We start from the raw sequence: 18,939 nt of genomic DNA, 5'->3' as shown, positions 1-18,939 counted from the left end.
AAGATGTTTGAACTATAATAGGACTGCAGCAGTAGAGTTTTAAATGGAGTTCCAACTCTGTGGACTCCTTTTATGGTGATTGTTGGCTGTATCAACTTGATGATATTCATGAAGTATTTGTTTGATGGGTCCATTTGGGTTTGAATTATGTTGTATCTAGCATTTTTTGTTGAAAATTAATTTGTTTTATTGATTGTAGGCTTGTTTGGTATATTGATGCTTTCACATTTTGAAATATTGTTATAACTATATATTGAGTTCCATGGTCTATGTTTCAGAGAAACTGTGATCCAACTGATGGTGGTGGTGGCGGCGGGTCTTCCTGCTGCAGCCTTTGTTTGTTTGTAGATAGATTGAGATCAAAATGGAGATGGAATTAGTGAGAGTGCTTAATCGTTTTCTAACGTACTCAAAACAGAGGATTACGTTGTTTGCCCTTGGTTGCAAGACATGGGCCAGCCGAACAACTTATGAACTTAACTAGAGATTTTTTATGAAGGACTTTGCTCTCCTTAGAACTTCTCCATTAAACTCCTTTTTGGTGGATGTTCATTTTCTTGGATACGGCCGAGGGGTATGCCCGCGAAATTTGGAGTATGGAGTAAACGAGATAAGTAGGTTATGATTGATGTACGGGTCTCATGTATGTGGCATGGAAATTAAAATGCCCGTGTTGAGTGAAGATCGTATCTGTGGTTCTTGGTGGGTTCCCAATATGGATCCTGTAACATATCTCCCCTGATGGGCCTGATCTAGTATGATAAGATCCACTCTTTTGTGGGCTTCATATACGGGCCCATGAATTGGGCCTGGTTTTGGTGGTGTCACGTGAAGAGTTTTCCATTCCCCCATTACTATCTTATGACACTGTACAATTGGGAGAAGTTACTGCCTCGGCTTAATCAAGCAACGCTTCTCTTATTTCAGCAGGCGTGGCATATTCAGAGCTGCTAATTTTGGATAATTATGCTTTTTCAATCTTTGACTAATTTTCTCAGAAAAAGGAAGTACTATTTCCACCATTTGAACACGAAAACAGAAAGGAAACAGCGCCACCGCATGCACGTTAACATTTGCTCATTCTTCTGCCATTTCCTCTTCCTTCGGATTCGGCCGCTGCCCATAAGTATTGCTGTCGGAAACGGGGATGGAGCAGACTCTGATTTGATGCTCAGAAGAATCGCTATCTAGGGCAAAAAATGATCGGACAGGAAGTTCATGCTCACCTGCAACACAAAAGTTCAACAGGGTTCAGGCTTTCTCAAGTACGCGTAGTTTCCTTCTTTGCAGCTCCCCGGGCTACAAGTTCAAGCACAAGAAGTTGTACCACTTCACATTAGTAGTGATGTCTGTCGAATTACAATAGTTAGTTTGGTAAGTTTGACTTCATACTTTCCTTTTGAGGCGATATTCACATTATCACTGAGATTTGTTTCTCCACCGTCAAGTAGATAATCATTCGTTTTTCAATATTATTACAAGGGGAAACCCGAAGCGCACTCCTTTTTCAGTTTCTGTTTGTAATTCTTCTCTTGCTTTGCCGGAGCAGCCGCCCGCTTTCGAACCTGATCAGGTTCGTTGTCGTTCGTCTCGGTCCTGTTTGCATCTGTCCAAATTATATGTGTCCTTTTGTTTTGTGCATTTAGGAGGATGGTCAAAGAAAAGTTACAAATGTGCAAACTCTAGTGAGGAGGTTGGGAAAGTGGCCGCTCCATATTGGTTCTCAGATGATAAAGTTGGGTCCGTTGCCGGGTTGCTGCGGTTTTTGCCACTGCTCATATTGGAATTCCAGTGAGCACATTGCTCCGTGCTTTCTTAGGTATTGCTGTTTTAAAGTCTTTTCTCCGTTATTTATAGGGTGTGGCGTAGCTTTGTCGCCTCTACCGTGATGCCTGATTCCTGTCGCAAATTCTGTTTTGCTCATATCCTTTTCTTTTAGTTGTTACCTCAAGGATCGTAAGGCAACCCGGCCTTTGAGCTGTTGTTTACCGGAGCGTAATAGGATCTCCAAATTGCGAGAGATTTTGCAGATGATGTATTAGTTGGTCCTTTGGTGAACACTGAGGAAATACTTACCATGGTGCTGCAGAGGTGTTCGCATGCATGTTTGATACAGAGCTTTTCGTTTTTCTGAATTTCTTGTCAATAAAATCTAGTTTAATTTTTGCAGCTTCTATTGTTTTAGTTCATATTAGTGTATATGACTAGTGAGGAAGATAATAGAGGAAATGGTAAATACAACTTTAACTTGTTTCTTAAATTAATAATTATAGGTACTTTCTTTCACAAGATATTGCTGAATGTCACAAAAAAGGAGTTCAAAAATTGAAAAAAAATTCTATACAAGAGGAAACGGAAGTTTAACAGTCTAAATTAGAACTCTGTGTTAGGATTTAGATATTGTGCTTTACCATTAACAACCAGGGGAAGTATGCTTTTCTGGCGTTTGAACGCATTTTCTTCACCAAAATCTAGGACACTAAATGACTCTTAAGTAGTTATTGGGTGAAAGGATGCTCTTTAACTCTCTTCTTGCTCCCTCTCTCAGTTTGATTAAGTGCTAAAGTTGTGTTGATTTTTTTTGTGTGGTTCCTACTGAATTCTTTGTTTTTCAGGTTATGTTTTGAGAGATTATGCGAAAGATACTCTTTCTTTAAGATGGAGATCTTGGATAACAAGCTATTACATGGATCGATATCTGAAGAATCAAGCCGTTTGCAAAATACAATCTCTGTCTATAATTGATAACCCTGATCAGCGGATTGTTAAAGTTCTTTAACTGGAAGTCTGGAACAGCTCTTGCATTTTCCTTGACAACCTTTAATGCTACTGTGGACCCGATATCTTCCTGCAATATCTTATATGGTATTTATCCACTGCTTTTCTTTGTACTTCCTCCTTTTGATATCTATATGTGCAACTTTCCTTCTGACAAAGAACTGTTTGTCTTTAGGGAAAAAGAAAGAAGCAGATTTCCAATATGGACTTGTGCGCATTAGAGAAAATGCTGAATCCATTGCATTTTATGTCTATGAGGAAAATGTGATGTAACTACTGATGCAGCGGTTCTGATTTAAAAATCTTAGTGTGTGGGCAGTTGTAAGATTCTTCTTTCAGAAACTTTGAAATTTCACATCCTTTTGAGCCACTGCATATGTAGCTTTTGTTTCTCTCATACGTGTTTAGAATTGGGATTTTTTGTTTCAAATAGCATCAGATCCCATTGGTGAGGTTCGGGGTGATCTGACAGCACCCAGAATTCGGTGGGTTGATTTCTGGCATAGTCTTGGGTCTAGAAAACAACGTGAACAGATAATTCTGAAACGCAATCGTAGTCAACTTTTGATCAGCAGTGTCCTTTGGTCACTCCCTATGGTGAACCTTGAGCAAGGCCAGTGGTGGTCCACTGGTTGATACTTCGCATAACTAAATAGTAGAAGGGAAGGCAACTCTTGAAGATCTTTTTTACGAGTAACAAGTTATATATTTGACTTCAGATCCAGGACAACTGAGTTTGAAAGAAAATGCCTGAGGATAAATTGATAAGAGTTCACCAACGTTGTCAAGCTGACTAATTGTAACATTGTTTTATTTCCTGTCTGTTCATTCTTTAAATTCTGGTTATTAGTAGTTGCTAAACCATTAGAGTTATAAGCTTTATCATTGTAACTTATTATTTTTATTTTTGTGCCATCTTTAACTTTATAGAAGTTGTTGATATCTTCCAGAAATCTGGAATTCTTCACAAATGGGTACTTGTACCTGATCCAGATTCTTCCAGCAGCAGTTGTTGCACCCATGTATTTCTCTGGCAAATTGAATTTGGAGTCGTTAATCAGTCCGTGTCTGCTTTTAATGACATACTTGGAGAGTTTCCTCTCATTGTCAATTTCAGGCTATCAGTTCCTTTTCTGTCATTAATCGGTTAGGTACAGTTTTTTCTGCCCTTTGAAAATTGTTCAGTCTCTTTATCATCATGAAGAGAGATAAATGTTGGCGCAAATCAGTAATTTTATCAAATGCATTTGAAATAGCGTAGCTTCTCATATATTATGAGAAAAAATGTCCTCCAAATGGAAGGAAACTTCTTGAGTAATTGGATGGCTGAATTTATCATACCATACAGGTCCAAAATCAGTAAAGAAACCTCTTTCACTTTAGTGTCCTTAATCACAAAAAACTTGACATGATAGGTCTTGACATATAAACTTGCTTTATAATTTTTTTTGATGTATTTATATATCAGGTGAATTTGATGATCTTTTAAGCAAGTGATATCAGAAGTGACAATGATCCCATGGAAGAAATTTCCCGTGAATTTTGCAATATTAACAATCGTAGTACCCTAATGGATCTGTCCCCACTGTAAGTGGTTTGAAATTACTAAAGATTGTGCACTTGATTGTATGACCCCGTGTAAAGCGACGTTAGGGACTACTCTTTGGAGATCTGTGAGAAGGACCATCTTCTGGTTAGTATTTGTTATTCATCTTTGAGATTTCAGCTTAAGATTTTAAGAACGTTTAACGATGGATGAATTTGCTGGTTTATTGCTGCATTAAGACATTGTATGACAGGAACACGAGGGATTCATTGCCATGCCTTTCCGCAGACATTTAGCCTCTGCACTGTTATGCTTTCAAAACCGAATTTTGTTCTGTTGGACGAATCTACTAATGCGTTAGACGAAGCCAACAAGGTAAACAAATGCATTTTGGTTCTTACCCGGTTTCTGTATGTCTGCGTTCTTTATTGTATTTATCTAAGATAATTATTTTAGACTCGATCTGAGCCCCCAGAATATAGCTGCGGGCTGCGGTCACTTTCTTGTATATCTTCAGACCCTATGCAGCTAAACTATCTGCTTTCTGGAATATCTGGGAAACAAAAATTTATACGGACACAGATCAGTTTTACTCTGTTCAAGCTTCCAAATTTGGTTGGCCATCATTCTCCACTCATGTTGCATCAAAGTTTTGTTTAGCAAAACAAACAGTTTGCGTAAGTTCTTTCTGCTTCAATACCAAGCACATTGATATGATTTGTTTATATAGATCTTGGTGTTAGCTTCTTGCTGTATCATTTGTATGCAATGATTGGAGTGTTACTCATGTTCCCCTTCCTTAACGGTGCAGTTATTTCCCGTCCAGAGACTATTAGCTGGAATATGTATCAGTTTAACTTAACTAACTTGATTTGTGTCTTCTTCATTACTGGGTCCTGATTTAGGCATCTACCACTTTATAGTTCTGACTTTTTACGCGCAACTTCTGTTTGCAGGCGCATTTATATAAGCTAATTGAAGCTGCAGGGATCACTTATATCAGTATTTGCCATAGGAGAACCCTCTACAAACACCATAAGAGCATTTTACACATATCCCCATTGGAACCAACATGAACCGTACCTAATTGGCATTTTGAGCCCCTGTGTAAGTACTCAATGTTTTTCAGTCCATGAAAGCAGTAAAGATGACATCAATTATGTTTGAGGTATATCCCCCCTTTCACACCTTTGCTTTAGATAGGTAAAGATGACATCAATCTGGAGTTTTTCCTCTCCTGATGTTGGCATATTAGGTAGGTGATCCACATTCACCCAGATTGATGGGTGGGAGGGTTGTTTAATAGCACAAGCTGAGTAGGCTGCACGATTCATGGATAATCCATGTTCATGCTCAGGCAATTCTGCCTGCGAATTTTAAATTGTGAGTGGGTTGCATAGAAAAACATTAAGTATAGGGGAAATGTACCTCTCCATTTAAAAACATGTCTGTCCAGAGTTTTATATTGTTTTTTGATCATTGATATTGATGATTATTGAAGAATAGAAGTTTCTGATTACCTGGATTCACTTATCCCGTGAAACTTAATTATGGGATATGGATCTCCCCAAGTTGAAGCGCTCACTGATTGTGATGCAAGCACAGCACTGCATGCACTGCACTAGAGATAGAGTCATAATTACAAGTGTTCGTGAAGGCGACGGCACCTCTGTTAATTACTTGGGTTTTTTTAAGATAATAGTAGTAATTAATTAGTAGGTGGATACTTTCTTGATTTGCTGGTTAAATTTTGAATAATTGGTTAATTGGTGTGCGTGTTTGACCAGCTGCTATTATCATCATTATTATTATTAGCCCAGCAAGCACAGCATGGATTATGTGGGATATAGAATGGTATAGAGGTAACGTACGTAGGAATGGGTTTTGGCACTGAAATTATAGCCGGCGTGGAACTGCTGAATTAATAAGGATAGGAGGAAATGGAATGGAGGCAATTAGAGTGCGTCCTATGCGTTGGATGGAAGCGCGTACATGTGACGGAGTTTGAGGATTTTTGCTTTCTTTTTCCATGCAACTTTCTCACGTGATCATAGGAATCCTGTAAATTAACTGGAACTGCCCTGGATTCCTGTAACCCAATATATATATATATATATATATATACATATGTATAGATCAAGTATGAAATCATACTTTTTTTTCTTTTGTTGATTAATTTTCAAGAAACAGCTACCCGTGTAGTGTAGTGTAGTATAGTCATACATACTCTTTACCTTTTACTTGAGAATTGGATCGGTAGGAGTTTGAAGAAGTAAAGGGAATAGGGATATTAATAAAAACACATGGCAAGTCGGTAAAAAGTTTGTGGTTAGAACAAGAGTAATATATTTGTCAAATTATTAATTATACAGCAAGTGTATTAACTTGTCATATATAATTAATTCGAATTCAATCAAACCTGATTTGAGTTAGAATTTTCCACAAGAAGAAATATATAAATTTTATCTCTCTCTATATATTTTAATCTCACAAGTATTAGTCTTTCGTTCACAGTGCAAATCACACTAAACATGAAGATGGTAATGAGTCCGTACTTAAAGTTTAGATGTCATGGAAATTGGAGCTGGGGGGCAATAGGTCGGTGTTCAAACCTAAATGACTGTCTCACATTTAAAGTTAAAATATTTATATATACACAAATCCTTTGTATCGGTGTAATAAACTTGAAAGTAAAATGAGTAATCATTAATTTTTCTCAATTTCAGACGACGTTCCCACTTAGTTTTGTTGGGATGAAAGAAGTATTATTCAGACATGAAATTAAAAGGAAAATCCTGAGTTATAATTGTTGACTGTCTACTTGATCAAGTATAATTAATAATATATATATATATATATATGTATGTGCATAATTAGGAATTAGGGGGAATAATGGAATGGGATGAAAGGGATTTCTTTGATTGTTGTTTTGAGAGATGATAATGTGGACATCCACATACATACAAATCAACCACAAACACAGACAATTTTGACTGATCGTCAAATGAATAATTGACAGAAAAAGATGAGTTATATAGGCCGAATTTTGGGATGGGGTCTCCCATTCAACGACATTTTTCCCAAGTACTCTGCATATCACAACACACATGCACACACTTCATTTCCTAGCTACTTAATTATCATATACATATTCTCCTCTACAAAAATTTAAATTGATTATTAGACCAATTTCTTTAATTTATTCTGATCATATATATATATATATATAATTTGAATAGTAGTAGTATACGTTGCAATAATATTAATTTGTATATAATAAATATTCAAACTTAACAGTCTCAGACTTGTGTGTGTGTGTGTGTGTGTGTGTGTTGCCCTTTTTAACAGCACTCGATTTGTGTGCTCTTCAACTGCAGAAATTGGGGGAACGCTCACCTGCTCCTCACTAATTTCTCCTCATCTGATTGTCTTCTTTTCCATTTCAAGCTTCGCTTCCCAACCCTAACAAAGCTGCAGGTTAGCTTCTTATTTCTTCCAAAATTACTGTTGCATCTACGTAGCTTGTTAAGCTTTTCTCTCCTTCTCTTCCCCCCTCACGGAAGCAGCTCATCATCAAGCTTACAATTTTAATTAGTTGCAGAGAATATATATATATATATATAGATGTATATATGAAGTTTGGTTTTCTGTTAGCACATCAGAGTTAATTCTTCATAAGTTTTTGGAGCTTCCATTTTTAGGTTTAGTTTCTTGTTGAGCAGCAGATAGATGAAGAGTTGTAGTCATGTTGGCAGGTGCATGCATGGTTCTTCAGAACTGCAAGGTTTTCTGAATACTTGACAGTATATATATATGCATGAAAACAGTAGTCTCTTTAATTTGGATTTGTAATGAATTCCTCTAATTATGTGTTCATCAAGTATATATGGTTGTGGTTGGATGCAGGAAATTAATTAATTAAAATTAGGGAAATGATCATGAGCAGTAGTGGAGAAGGGGAAGAGCAAGGGCAGGGGCAGCTATCAGTTCCACCAGGTTTCCGCTTCCATCCAACCGACGAGGAACTTTTGTATTATTACCTCAGGAAGAAGGTCTCCTACGAACCCATCGATCTGGATGTCATCAGAGAGGTCGATCTCAATAAACTTGAGCCTTGGGACCTCAAAGGTACCTTATACCAAATTAATTCATTACATCATCACTTCCCTTCAAATGATATATATATATTCTTTTGTTTCTATTGATCCTTGCTTCTAATTTCTTCTTTCTTTCGATGTATGATTTTCCACCATATATATATTTTTTATATATAATAAATTGAAATGCGTAAGAGTTGTATATATATATATATATATATATATTTGAAGGTTAAATATGAATGACATACGTACATAGAGGATAAAATGAGCTTAAACATAATTATTAATATATCTTAACGTAATTAATCAATTTCACGGGAATAAAATAAATCCGGTAATTAGTTATGAGTCTCATGGCAAAGTGGAAACGTATAGGGCCGGCATTTGCATGGGTGTGCACACTAAAAGCTCACTAGATCCCATAAACACTCACATTATAATATTCTATGTTCCCACCAAAGCTTATTGCTAATAACTATATATATATATATATATATATATCGATAAGAATGTAATTTATTAGGTGTTTGAGTGCAACAATTAAGACAAATATTATTTTCTAGTAATTAAGTAGATTTTTGCAATAAAATATGAGTACCCTTAATTAATTCATTCTTTTGAAGCATATATATATATATATATATAGACAACTGAATAGTTTTAGATTGTTCTGTTAGATGGGAAAATTGTAATTTTGAATTCATAGAATAGGGGTGATGCACTTTTTGTCCTCATATTTTGCAACTTAATATTTTTGGTTCCATAGAATTAAAAGAATTATAGATATAGTCCCAAAGCCTAATTGATTTGATCTCATAGGATTAGTGCACGGGACCACATCCGCAATATTTTTTTAATTTTATGAGATCAAAAATACTTATATTAAAAAGTATGGGACTAAAAATGAAATACCCCATGTTCTATGAGATTAAAAGTGGAATTTTCCTTCTTTATATGTTAGGCTCTTGAGTATTTTAATATGAAAAAATTCATATATTAATATCTGTTTGTGAGTTGTTAGCGCCAATTTTGTGCATGTTAAAAAGAAAGTAATATGAATTGATGAAGACAGTCTTCCACGAATAAACGCTATATCTTTTTGTTCAATATTGTTATTTAATTAATATTATACCATAAACAAGTCTGAAATTATTAATTAAAATGAATGGGCAGCTGATGATGAATGAATTGCATGCAGAGAAATGTAGAATCGGATCGGGTCCCCAAAACGAATGGTACTTTTTCAGCCACAAGGACAAGAAGTACCCGACGGGAACCCGAACCAATCGGGCAACAGCGGCGGGTTTCTGGAAGGCGACGGGCAGGGATAAGGCCATCCACCTCACCAACTCCAAGCGAATTGGGATGAGGAAAACCCTTGTTTTCTACACGGGTCGAGCCCCTCATGGCCAGAAGACTGATTGGATCATGCACGAGTACCGTTTGGACGACGACACTGCTCCTCATGAAATCCAAGTGCGTATTATAATTATATAGATTTAAACAAATAATTTCCTGAAAATAAACTAATTATTTATAATTATACGACGAAAATGCATAACAGGAAGATGGTTGGGTAGTCTGCCGAGTGTTCAAGAAGAAGAACCACACCAGGGGTTTCCACCCCGACCTGGATCCGGATCAAGAACCCGTTTTACCTTTCAACGCCGGCGGTGTTTGTCCGCTGGAGCCGCCGAAGCAGGACTCCGATAACCAAGCCCAATACAATAGCTTTGCGTTTGATCACAACCATTCGTCCATGCACCTCCCACAATTACTGAGCCCCGAATCAACGTTGCACGCTTCATTCTTGTCAGCACTTCCATTGAGCACTACAATGGACGTCGCGCAGGCTCCACACAACTTGTTGAGACTAACACCAGCTGGAGCCGGGCCTTCCACCACCCCCTCCTCTGGTCTCATGCAGCAGCCGGAGAAATTTTCCGGCGACTGGTCATTTCTGGACAAGTTATTGGCTACACAGCAGACCATGGATCATATCAGCAAATGCCACCAGTTCCCACAGGTTTCCGATTTGATTCCTCCGGCTCAGAGATTTCCATTTCCTTACCACAGTTTTGAACCCGATTTCTCGAAATATTCCAAGTAGTTTTTCGTGTTAATTGTAATCAAGAAGTTTATGCTATGGCCCAGATGGCTAATCGGGCTCCACCCCTGCAATCGAATTGTTTGCATAATTCAAGTATTTGGCTCATCATTTAAATTATCCATCTTTTTTTTTCTTTTCAATAATGAATTAAAAGATGCGTTCAACTCCACAATTCGCATTAAAACTTTTGAAAATCTAAGAGCAACTAATACTACTTCTATATATATTAATATAATAACATAAACATAATTAACCTGATGGTACAAAAGGAACTTAGAAGTACATATATATTGACATATCTATATATTCTCAACACTGATGGAACGGAAGAAAAAAGAAAAGTTGAACTGCTGCGAAGCCGTCTGATAAGTAGCATATCGCTAAGCGGTCCCCGTAACGCCCAAATCATCCTTGTCGTCGTCTTTGCCAGCTCCAAAAACGGGGCCGCCTGCGCCGGCGGCGTCCTCCACCTTATCCTGCAGTTTGTCGATTTGAATTCCGCCCTCGTCCTCCTTGGAGTGGATGTCTAGTCTCGTTTTGTTCTCGCCGCCCTCCACCGACTCGTATGTCGTCGCCGTGAATGACTCCGGCGGCTGTGCTCCTTGCGCTCCCGACATGATAATCAAATTGGCAACTAGTCTATGTTTATGGCTTAATTATATATCTTCGAGAATGGTGGTGTATGTTATATATCTTTGGCCCCTCCGGCGCAGTATATAGAGCACAAGTTTGAATGGGGGGCAATTCTTATCAACAGTGATGCACGTGGCGTGAATACCACTCCGCAGCTGCTCTACGTGTTCTCTATCTGCAACCCTCACTTGGACAAAGATTTTCACATGAGCTCAGTTGTTGGTTTTCATTTCTTTAGAATTTTGGGTATTGATTAATTTGGACAAAAATTAAAAAGATATTGAATTAAAATATCATTCTAACAAACTAAAAAGAGAAATTTATCATATAACTTAAAATACAGGATCGAAAATATATTTAATCAACTATGGGGTTAAGGGTGTAGGGGCTGGACAAGAAGTTCAGGACAAAGATGAGCTATTGTTATGCACTCATTACTTGCGTTGTCTTAATTAAGAAAAAGATTCATTGTGTTTGAGATATTGTTATTGGAAAAACGTTTCATTCTTGAATCTTGATTTTGTTTGTTGTATGTTTTTATTAATAAGTTTCCATGTTTAATTTTGAAAGGTTATAATTTAGTAATTTAAAATACTTTAGTATTCATTTCTTTATATTCTAATCCACATAGAAAAGTTTGAGATTTATTTCCATTTCCATTACGCCAAATAATTTAACATTTTGTTAGGATTGACGAAATTGGGTTCAAGAATTGCAAATTCATAATAACAAATCTATGAAATTTGTTTGGATAAATTCATGCCACACAAATCTTTAAATCCTTAATTGAACTTTCATTTTATGCTATATGTTGTAGTATTGTGATGATTCAATTTAATATTGAAATCCTCACTTCAAATATTTTCCAAAAATTCAAATATTTTCATTGAGATGCAACCTAAAGGAAAATAGTATTCGTTTCGCCACTGCTTTCCCTTCCCTTCTTCACATATCAAACTAAAAAAGGATCTCTCCACGTAACAAGCAAGCTGGAATAGCTCAGTTGGCTAGAGCGTGTGGCTGTTAACCACAAGGTCGGAGGTTCAAGCCCTCCTTCTAGCGACCGTTTTTTGAAACTGTTATTTTCGCAAGACGAGCCTAATATTTTGGAACTTAGTCGAGGTCGGTCAGTAGCGGGATGAACAGTGTGAAAGGACTTCGCTCCTGTTTTTGTATAGTGTTGAGTACTAAGTTGGTTTGTGTTTTGTTGAATTTGTCACCAAAACTGAATAGTTTTGCTTTGAAATATTGTCTCCTTTAACTTCCCTAAAAACAGGACATTGAAAATAATACCAACTTTTCTTCTCAAACCAGACAAAAGGAACCATTTCAATCAATGGTGTCATTGCCGGAGGGGAATTGCAACAAATTTGGCAGCAACTGAAAAACACACCTGTAACTGGGCAGTTGGAAAGCATTGTTGAGGTCCTTGTCCCTGAATGAAGAGACTTAAATCCAAGATTATGGCATAAAGCAGATAACGTCATCACTTCACCAGTGTTGGCATTCACATTGCCTTAATAAAATTGATGAACTATTTGGAGCTAAGCTGGGGCAGTGAATCTATCTGACAAGTACAACACATTTTCCATTCCTCTCACTAAACTTTATAATATCTCCTACTGACGTGTTATTGTCCAGAAAATTCATATAATAACAGTGTTAAACTGCCAATTACTTTGTACAAAATTTCTCTCACAAGATGTATACATCACAATAACATAATCAAGAGTCCGAGTTTGAGTCCTAGAAATACTCAAATTCAACATAAGAAGAATCAATGGAGGTGCTTTTGGTCTTATCGTGTGTGATCTCTGCAATCTTCTTGTCGTGATGAACAGAATCTTTACTGGCAAACTGCGAAAAATCTACTGGTTCAGGAATGTATGGAGGCACGGCACTTCTCACAAGAGCCCAGTTCACACCCTCAAAGAAAGGATGCTGTTTTATTTCCGTAGCGCCCCTCTTGTATGCAATTCGCTTGTGCGGTTCCTTCACCAACAGCCCTTTTATGAGATCTCTGGCCATAAAGCTCGCCTGTGGAGCTTCTGGAAACTTTAGTGGTTGGCCAACCACATTGAATAGCGTGGCACGATTTCCAGAACCCTTGAAAGGGGTCGTTCCGTGTATGAGCTCATACAAGAAAATACCAAATGTCCACCAATCCACTGCACTGCCATGGCCCTCTCCACGAATGATCTCTGGAGCTAGATATTCATGTGTGCCGACGAAAGACATGGAGCGTACGTTTGTTGGCTCAGCCATGAGCTCAGGAAGTGAGTTGACATTATTTCCCAGCCCAAAATCAGATTTGGCTTTACGATTCTTTTTAGGGAGGAGGCGTGGGAGAAAAGATGACGGCTGCATACAACCGCGGACTGCATTGTCGTCATCTAAGATGCCACCAATAATCTCACCTTGATTTCCACCATGAACAGATGAAGACTTTACAAGTGTTGGATTGACAGAGCAGCGAAGTGAGAGGTCAAAGTCGGAAAGCATGATATGACCCTCTTCTCTCACTAGAACATTTTCTGGCTTCAGATCTCTGTAAACAATTCCTAGCATATGCAGATATTCAAGTGCCAACAAGACCTCTGATGCATAAAATCTGCAAAATGTTGGATTAACAAACAAAATGTCAATGTTGGCTTACCATTGGCTAACTCCTAGAGCCAACCAAATTTCCAGATTCACTGCCAATGCAATTGACAATGGAGAAACACTAAAAGGGCATACACCTAAGAGTTTCGTAAAGATCAATAGAGTAAGTAGGTTCCTACCTAGCAGCTTCCTCTGTAAAATGCTTGTTGGGCTGCTTTTGCCGAAGAGTATGAAGGTTACCTCCACTGCAGAATTCCATAACCAAGCAATAGAACTTCTCAGTCTCAAAATAAGTATACAAGGTCGGTAAGAAAGGGTGGTCAAGAAGACCAAGGATCTCTCTTTCTGTTTGAGCTCGAAGTAGTTTATTTCTGCTGGCAAGAGTACCTTTATCCATAACTTTCATGGCAAAGAAGGCATTTGTTCCTCGAAGTTCAACAAGGTATACACTTCCAATGTCTCCATAACCAAGCCGCTTCAGGAGCCGAAAATTGGTAAGACCAAGAGGGGAATCTTTTGAAGAAGCAGAAGTAATGGCATCCCATCTAACATCACCACCAGTGTGGGGCTTCAGAGGTGCACCTGAACTGTCTAAGCTATTACTGCGGTTGCTGCTACCACTGGCCCAGCCCTGACTAGTAATTGGTAATGGTGTGCTACTCTTGGCATTGCTTGTCTTTGTATTAGGTGATAAGACAGGTGCTAAACCTGGATTCGTACTTATCTGAGTATCAACATTTGTAAATTTTCTTGGACTGGGTAGTGGGCATGGAAGTGCACCACTTGTTGCCTCGGTTCTTCTAAATTCATTAGGAGATTTATAAGTTGAAGAAGAAATTACTTGGGAATTGGGATCTGCAAGTATAGGTTCACTTGAAACGTGATCAGGATTACTACTTTTATTTTGCTCTGGTTTCTTCATCTCACGAGATTCACTAGAAATTGTTGTGGTAGAACTTCCAGCATCAGCCTCCATCTTATCATGCTCACAGGTACTTTCTTCTGGTGGTTTATGACTCATCTAAATTCGAAGAGAAAGTATGAAAATTATGCATTTGTTTTCCAATTATTAAATAATTAGAGGAATGTCAAGAACCAAATGCAAGAATTTTGAAGAACAGCAAAATCCTTTTGATCCGTATCACAGCAACTCCAGATGTTAGCCACAATTTCACCACCTTTCTCCTCTTGTTAAAATGAAATTTAACCTCATAATCAGTGCCACTACACATCAAAACAATTATTCACAACGTCCTATTCAGACTCTAATCAACTCTAAAATCACACGTCAAGATTAGGAACTGTAAACTAACATTTGTTCTACAAGCTACGACGCCAAAATTCGAAAATTGGGCAATTTCTATCCTTAAATGAGTTTCAATTCCACACCTTTCTATTTCCAAATCAGAAGCATAGAACAATACCTCCACTGCTATGATGGTTTTATACCTTTTCAACATTAAGACATGAATTTGTAACAGAATCAAAGGCTGGAAAAAAAAATGTAAAACATTGTCATTATCCTTACTGCTCACCATGCTAAATAAACTTGGTCGGAAAATCAAAATGCTCATGCATACGTATCACACAATTTACGAAATACGCATTCGAAATCCTTTTTCATGCAAATACACACACATTCCCATATGATTTCACATACGTACATGATATGCTGTACGCTTTCACAAAATCACCAGCTGTGCTGTAAGATACCCTCCAAAAATCGGCGACGATGGGCTTTCCCTGAATTAACGATCCCACAAGAGCGATCATTCTCCAAGATTCTGCCTTCTGGTGCTAAGAAACAGAAAAGCAAGTGAAGAAACAACAGGAAAAGATTAAAGGGTGTTTGATAAAATCCGTTGCCATGAGTATGGTGAAAAATCCGGGGAGGAAAGAGAGGGAGGAAAATAAACAAAAATAGAAATGAAAAATCCATTTATAATCGGGGTGAATAAGAATGAAATATTGAGGTGAGAGAGAGAGAAGTGTGGAGGTGAAGGTAGGAAAGTGAGAGAAGCGGTCAGGGAAAGCCCCAGCCAAGATTAGGGGAGACGCCAGGTTCGCCGTTTGAAACTCTGAAATCGTGGACGGAATTAATTTTCAATATTCTCTTTTTTGCCCCACTTCTCTTCCTTAATTCATTTTCACTACCTAAAACGTCCACTACTAACTGGTATACTTTCTTTCCTTTTTTCCTTTTTTCCTTTTTTTAGAAAATAATTTGACCTGGAAAAACGAATAAATTAGGTATTTATTATTAATTTATTAATTGTTCTGATTTTTAAGTTTTCTTACAGTATAAAACTTTTAATTTTTTAATAAAAAATTTAATGAACTTTAAGATCCTATTCCTAGTTAGACGTTGTACCACGATGAATCACATTTATAAAAATTATTTTAAAAAATAATAATAAAAAGAATTATAAAAATATATAATTTCCTATGTATTCTTAAAATGTGTATTTCTAATGGGGGCCTATTCAATAAGAATTATATGTAACAAAATATAAAATAATTATATTTACCAAAAAAATAAAAACATTATAAATACTCTTTATCCTCTAATTAGGAGTGTCAATCAGTCAATAACATAATTTAGAGACCCAGGCCCAAATTCAGTGCAGATTCTTAGACCCGAATCCAGACCCATTAAAAATTTGGGTCTCTACGTATCAATATCCATGGGCTTTTATATCCAATTTAGACCCAAAAAATATTTGTTTTTTTCCAATTTGATTGATTATTATTCATCAATTGATCTATTAGAGGTGTGTAATTTTCAATTAACCAATCAAAAATCGATTAAATAAAAAATTTTGGTTATTTTTTTATAAGATTTTGATTATTCAGTTCGATTTTAATTTTTTAATGCAGGTTAACCGAACTTAACTGAATACTGAATTTAATATATATATATAATTCAAGTTCAAAAAATAGATATTAAATATCTTAATATAAGAATTTATAATAAAAAATAATAATTTTATAGTTAACACATAATTAATTATTAATAATATATAACAACTAAATTAACATTATATTTTCTTATTATTTGCGATTAATTCAGTACAAAAATCAATCTAAATCGAAATAAATTTGATTTTTATCGAACCAAATCAAATATTTTGGTTCGGTATTCAGTATGCCATTTCGGCATACTGAAATTTCAATTACTCAAATTTTCAGCGCGTTCAATTAATTGAATTGAATACCACTACGATTTACATTCAAATGAACAAATCTAAAAAAATTAAGACACTATAACATCATTTATCATTTAATTCTTTGACCATGTATATTTTTTTAAATAACAAATAATTAATTATATAATTATATTATCATGTTGGGTATATTTTTCAATATCTTCATATGTAGGCAATATTGTTTGTGTGAAACCTGAAGTGATAAAATTAAATTTTAAAGGTTTATAATATTAAATTCGATTGCTATTAAATTTGTAGACTTTCATAATATTATTTTATAAATAGTATAATAAAGGATATAATATTTTAAAAGTGCTATAAAAAATGAATTATTTGTGAGTTGGTCTCAATAAATCTAAATTTATTGATAAATTATGAAAAAAAATAAAAAGAAAAGAAAAAAATTTAAATTAATTTGTATTGTCTGCAGAAAAAAATAAATTTAAAAAAACAAAAAAATCTGAGTCTGACCCTACTCAAAAACTGGGTCTTGATCAGGTCTAGAGACTCATCGGTCTTGAGTTAGATTTAAGGATTAGGATACGATCTGGGTAAAGAATAATTTTTTGGATCTTTCTTGAGTTCGAACCAATGAAAAATCTTACCCTACCCATTGACATGCCTACGTCTAATTATTATAAAGTTGCTCAATTTATATTTCTTAGCTATTAATTTATCTAAGAGACTCTGTTTGAGAATTGTAGACACACTGACCGACTGCAATTGGGGTTTTTTTTTTGTTTTATTACATTCCCATGATCTCATGAGCTCTATGGACTGTTCCATATTCATAAGTTGAACTCTCTTATTTTGACTGTATATTTTTGTTGAAATTAAAGACATAGGAGGGTGGGAGTGGGAGATGTATGATAACAGACAATGATTCAGTAATTAGGGGTGGTATCAATGTCCTCTCCAACACCAAAATTCAATCATTTTTTGTTCTGGAATATTAAATTATTATTATTACTTTTTATTTTTCTTTAAATATGATGATAAGTGAATTCAATGTATGTATGTATGTGTATAATTAGAGTGAGCATGTCTGGGTATTAATTAAGGCAATTAAAATAATATTGGACTCTCTCTCTCTGGCTCTAACATGCCGCGAAATAAGGGGTCAAAACTCCTATACAACTACTCCCCTCACCTATTCAATGCTACCAACACATGATACACATACATACATACATACATACATACATACATGCATGCATGTTTAATAAATGTCCTGAACAAATCTAAGTTAATAAAATGTATCTTTTTTGTTAGTTTTTCTACCCACTAAATTTGGAATTATATTTCCTACTACAGTACATGTTATATTAAGATACAATAAAAACTGCAAGAGAAATCCAATCTCTCACCAAATTTATATACATAACACATTGATGATGTCCATGATTCTTGCCATGATATGCAGAATAATTACAATCATTCATTCATATATATATATATATATATATTTAATTAATTATATATAAAGAAAAGAGAGGGAAATGAAAGAATGGTAGAAATGGGGTTGGTGAATAAATAGATGGATTTGTGAAATATGAAAGACAGCTAGATTTTGGGATGTGATACTCTTTGCCAGCTTATTAATTGTGTGTTTTAACCAAATGTCTTTGACCTTTTACTTAATCCAATTTCTTTATTGTTTTTGCCCACTCCCTACCCTTTCATTCATCTCTCTGCACCTCCTTTTCATTAGATGTGTGTGTGTGTTCAATTATTCAATTGTGATCTGAGCAATCAAGTTTTGGGTCACATCGACCACATTTTCAACTTTTCCGACAGCCACACGTAGTTAAGGGATATTGATTCAATGATTGTTTTATTAATTTATAATTAATCTGTGATTTTGAAGGAACTCGATCCATCGATGCAGACAAAGACCAATTTATTGCTACATTTTTCGTACATCATAAGTTGAAGCCAATTAATGTATGACAAGTACTAGTC

At 35.9% G+C, this 18,939-nt stretch overlaps 4 protein-coding genes and 1 non-coding gene across 16 annotated transcripts in view; 3 read left to right on the top strand and 2 right to left on the bottom strand.

The window, feature by feature from the left end:
- The window catches only part of LOC105175400 (zinc finger CCCH domain-containing protein 37), an 11,942-nt gene extending 6,542 nt beyond the window's left edge, over positions 1–5,400 (top strand). Inside the window, exons 13-19 of the mRNA XM_020698408.1 lie at positions 1,647–1,761; positions 2,616–2,713; positions 2,772–2,865; positions 2,954–3,042; positions 3,729–3,924; positions 4,578–4,699; positions 5,281–5,400. Coding sequence (XP_020554067.1) covers positions 1,647–1,761; positions 2,616–2,713; positions 2,772–2,865; positions 2,954–3,042; positions 3,729–3,924; positions 4,578–4,699; positions 5,281–5,400 — 834 coding nt within the window. The remainder of the gene's footprint in view (positions 1–1,646; positions 1,762–2,615; positions 2,714–2,771; positions 2,866–2,953; positions 3,043–3,728; positions 3,925–4,577; positions 4,700–5,280) is intronic.
- On the top strand, positions 882–10,648 carry LOC105175188 (protein SOMBRERO-like). Of its 12 annotated transcripts, none has more exons than XM_020698522.1 (9): positions 882–1,374; positions 1,647–1,819; positions 1,940–2,091; positions 2,616–2,865; positions 2,954–5,431; positions 7,702–7,801; positions 8,231–8,452; positions 9,623–9,900; positions 9,989–10,648. In XM_020698522.1, the coding sequence occupies exons 7-9, from the start codon at positions 8,257–8,259 to the stop codon at positions 10,532–10,534; spliced, it is 1,020 nt and encodes a 339-aa protein (XP_020554181.1). In that variant the 5' UTR covers positions 882–1,374; positions 1,647–1,819; positions 1,940–2,091; positions 2,616–2,865; positions 2,954–5,431; positions 7,702–7,801; positions 8,231–8,256; the 3' UTR covers positions 10,535–10,648. The 12 variants fall into 12 exon arrangements, with proteins under 12 accessions (XP_020554181.1, XP_020554182.1, XP_020554183.1 ...); XM_020698523.1 differs by having other exon boundaries at positions 1,940–2,865; positions 2,954–4,471; positions 4,578–5,431; XM_020698524.1 differs by having other exon boundaries at positions 1,940–2,865; positions 2,954–4,471; positions 4,564–5,431.
- LOC105175189 lies at positions 10,690–11,241 on the bottom strand. The gene has a single exon (XM_011097543.2). The coding sequence runs from the start codon at positions 11,149–11,151 to the stop codon at positions 10,915–10,917; it is 237 nt and encodes a 78-aa protein (XP_011095845.1). The 5' UTR covers positions 11,152–11,241; the 3' UTR covers positions 10,690–10,914.
- Positions 12,156–12,229, top strand: TRNAN-GUU. Its single transcript has one exon. It is a non-coding gene; the product is annotated as a tRNA-Asn (tRNA).
- On the bottom strand, positions 12,822–15,871 carry LOC105175187 (serine/threonine-protein kinase AGC1-7). The gene is made up of 3 exons (XM_011097537.2): positions 15,436–15,871; positions 13,951–14,792; positions 12,822–13,778 (listed from the first exon to the last, which is right to left on the bottom strand). The coding sequence occupies exons 2-3, from the start codon at positions 14,790–14,792 to the stop codon at positions 12,914–12,916; spliced, it is 1,707 nt and encodes a 568-aa protein (XP_011095839.1). The 5' UTR covers positions 15,436–15,871; the 3' UTR covers positions 12,822–12,913.

This window comes from Sesamum indicum, linkage group LG12, assembly GCF_000512975.1.
Source record: "Sesamum indicum cultivar Zhongzhi No. 13 linkage group LG12, S_indicum_v1.0, whole genome shotgun sequence".
Lineage (NCBI taxonomy): Eukaryota > Viridiplantae > Streptophyta > Magnoliopsida > Lamiales > Pedaliaceae > Sesamum > Sesamum indicum.
Note: the sequence above shows the minus strand (reverse complement) of the source record. Positions and strands in the feature narration are given on the sequence as shown.

What these genes read in the sequence shown, in the direction of transcription:
- LOC105175188 (XM_020698529.1), top strand. Translation starts at nt 8,257, where the DNA reads ATGATCATGAGCAGTAGTGGAGAAGGGGAAGAGCAAGGGCAGGGGCAG. An exon ending in TGAGCCTTGGGACCTCAAAG is followed by an intron (nt 8,453 to 9,622) that starts GTACCTTATACC and finishes AATTGCATGCAG; the next exon opens with AGAAATGTAGAATCGGATCG. An exon ending in CTGCTCCTCATGAAATCCAA is followed by an intron (nt 9,901 to 9,988) that starts GTGCGTATTATA and finishes AATGCATAACAG; the next exon opens with GAAGATGGTTGGGTAGTCTG.
- LOC105175189 (XM_011097543.2), bottom strand. Translation starts at nt 11,151, where the DNA reads ATGTCGGGAGCGCAAGGAGCACAGCCGCCGGAGTCATTCACGGCGACG.
- LOC105175187 (XM_011097537.2), bottom strand. Translation starts at nt 14,792, where the DNA reads ATGAGTCATAAACCACCAGAAGAAAGTACCTGTGAGCATGATAAGATG. An exon ending in TTTACAGAGGAAGCTGCTAG is followed by an intron (nt 13,779 to 13,950) that starts GTAGGAACCTAC and finishes AACATTTTGCAG; the next exon opens with ATTTTATGCATCAGAGGTCT.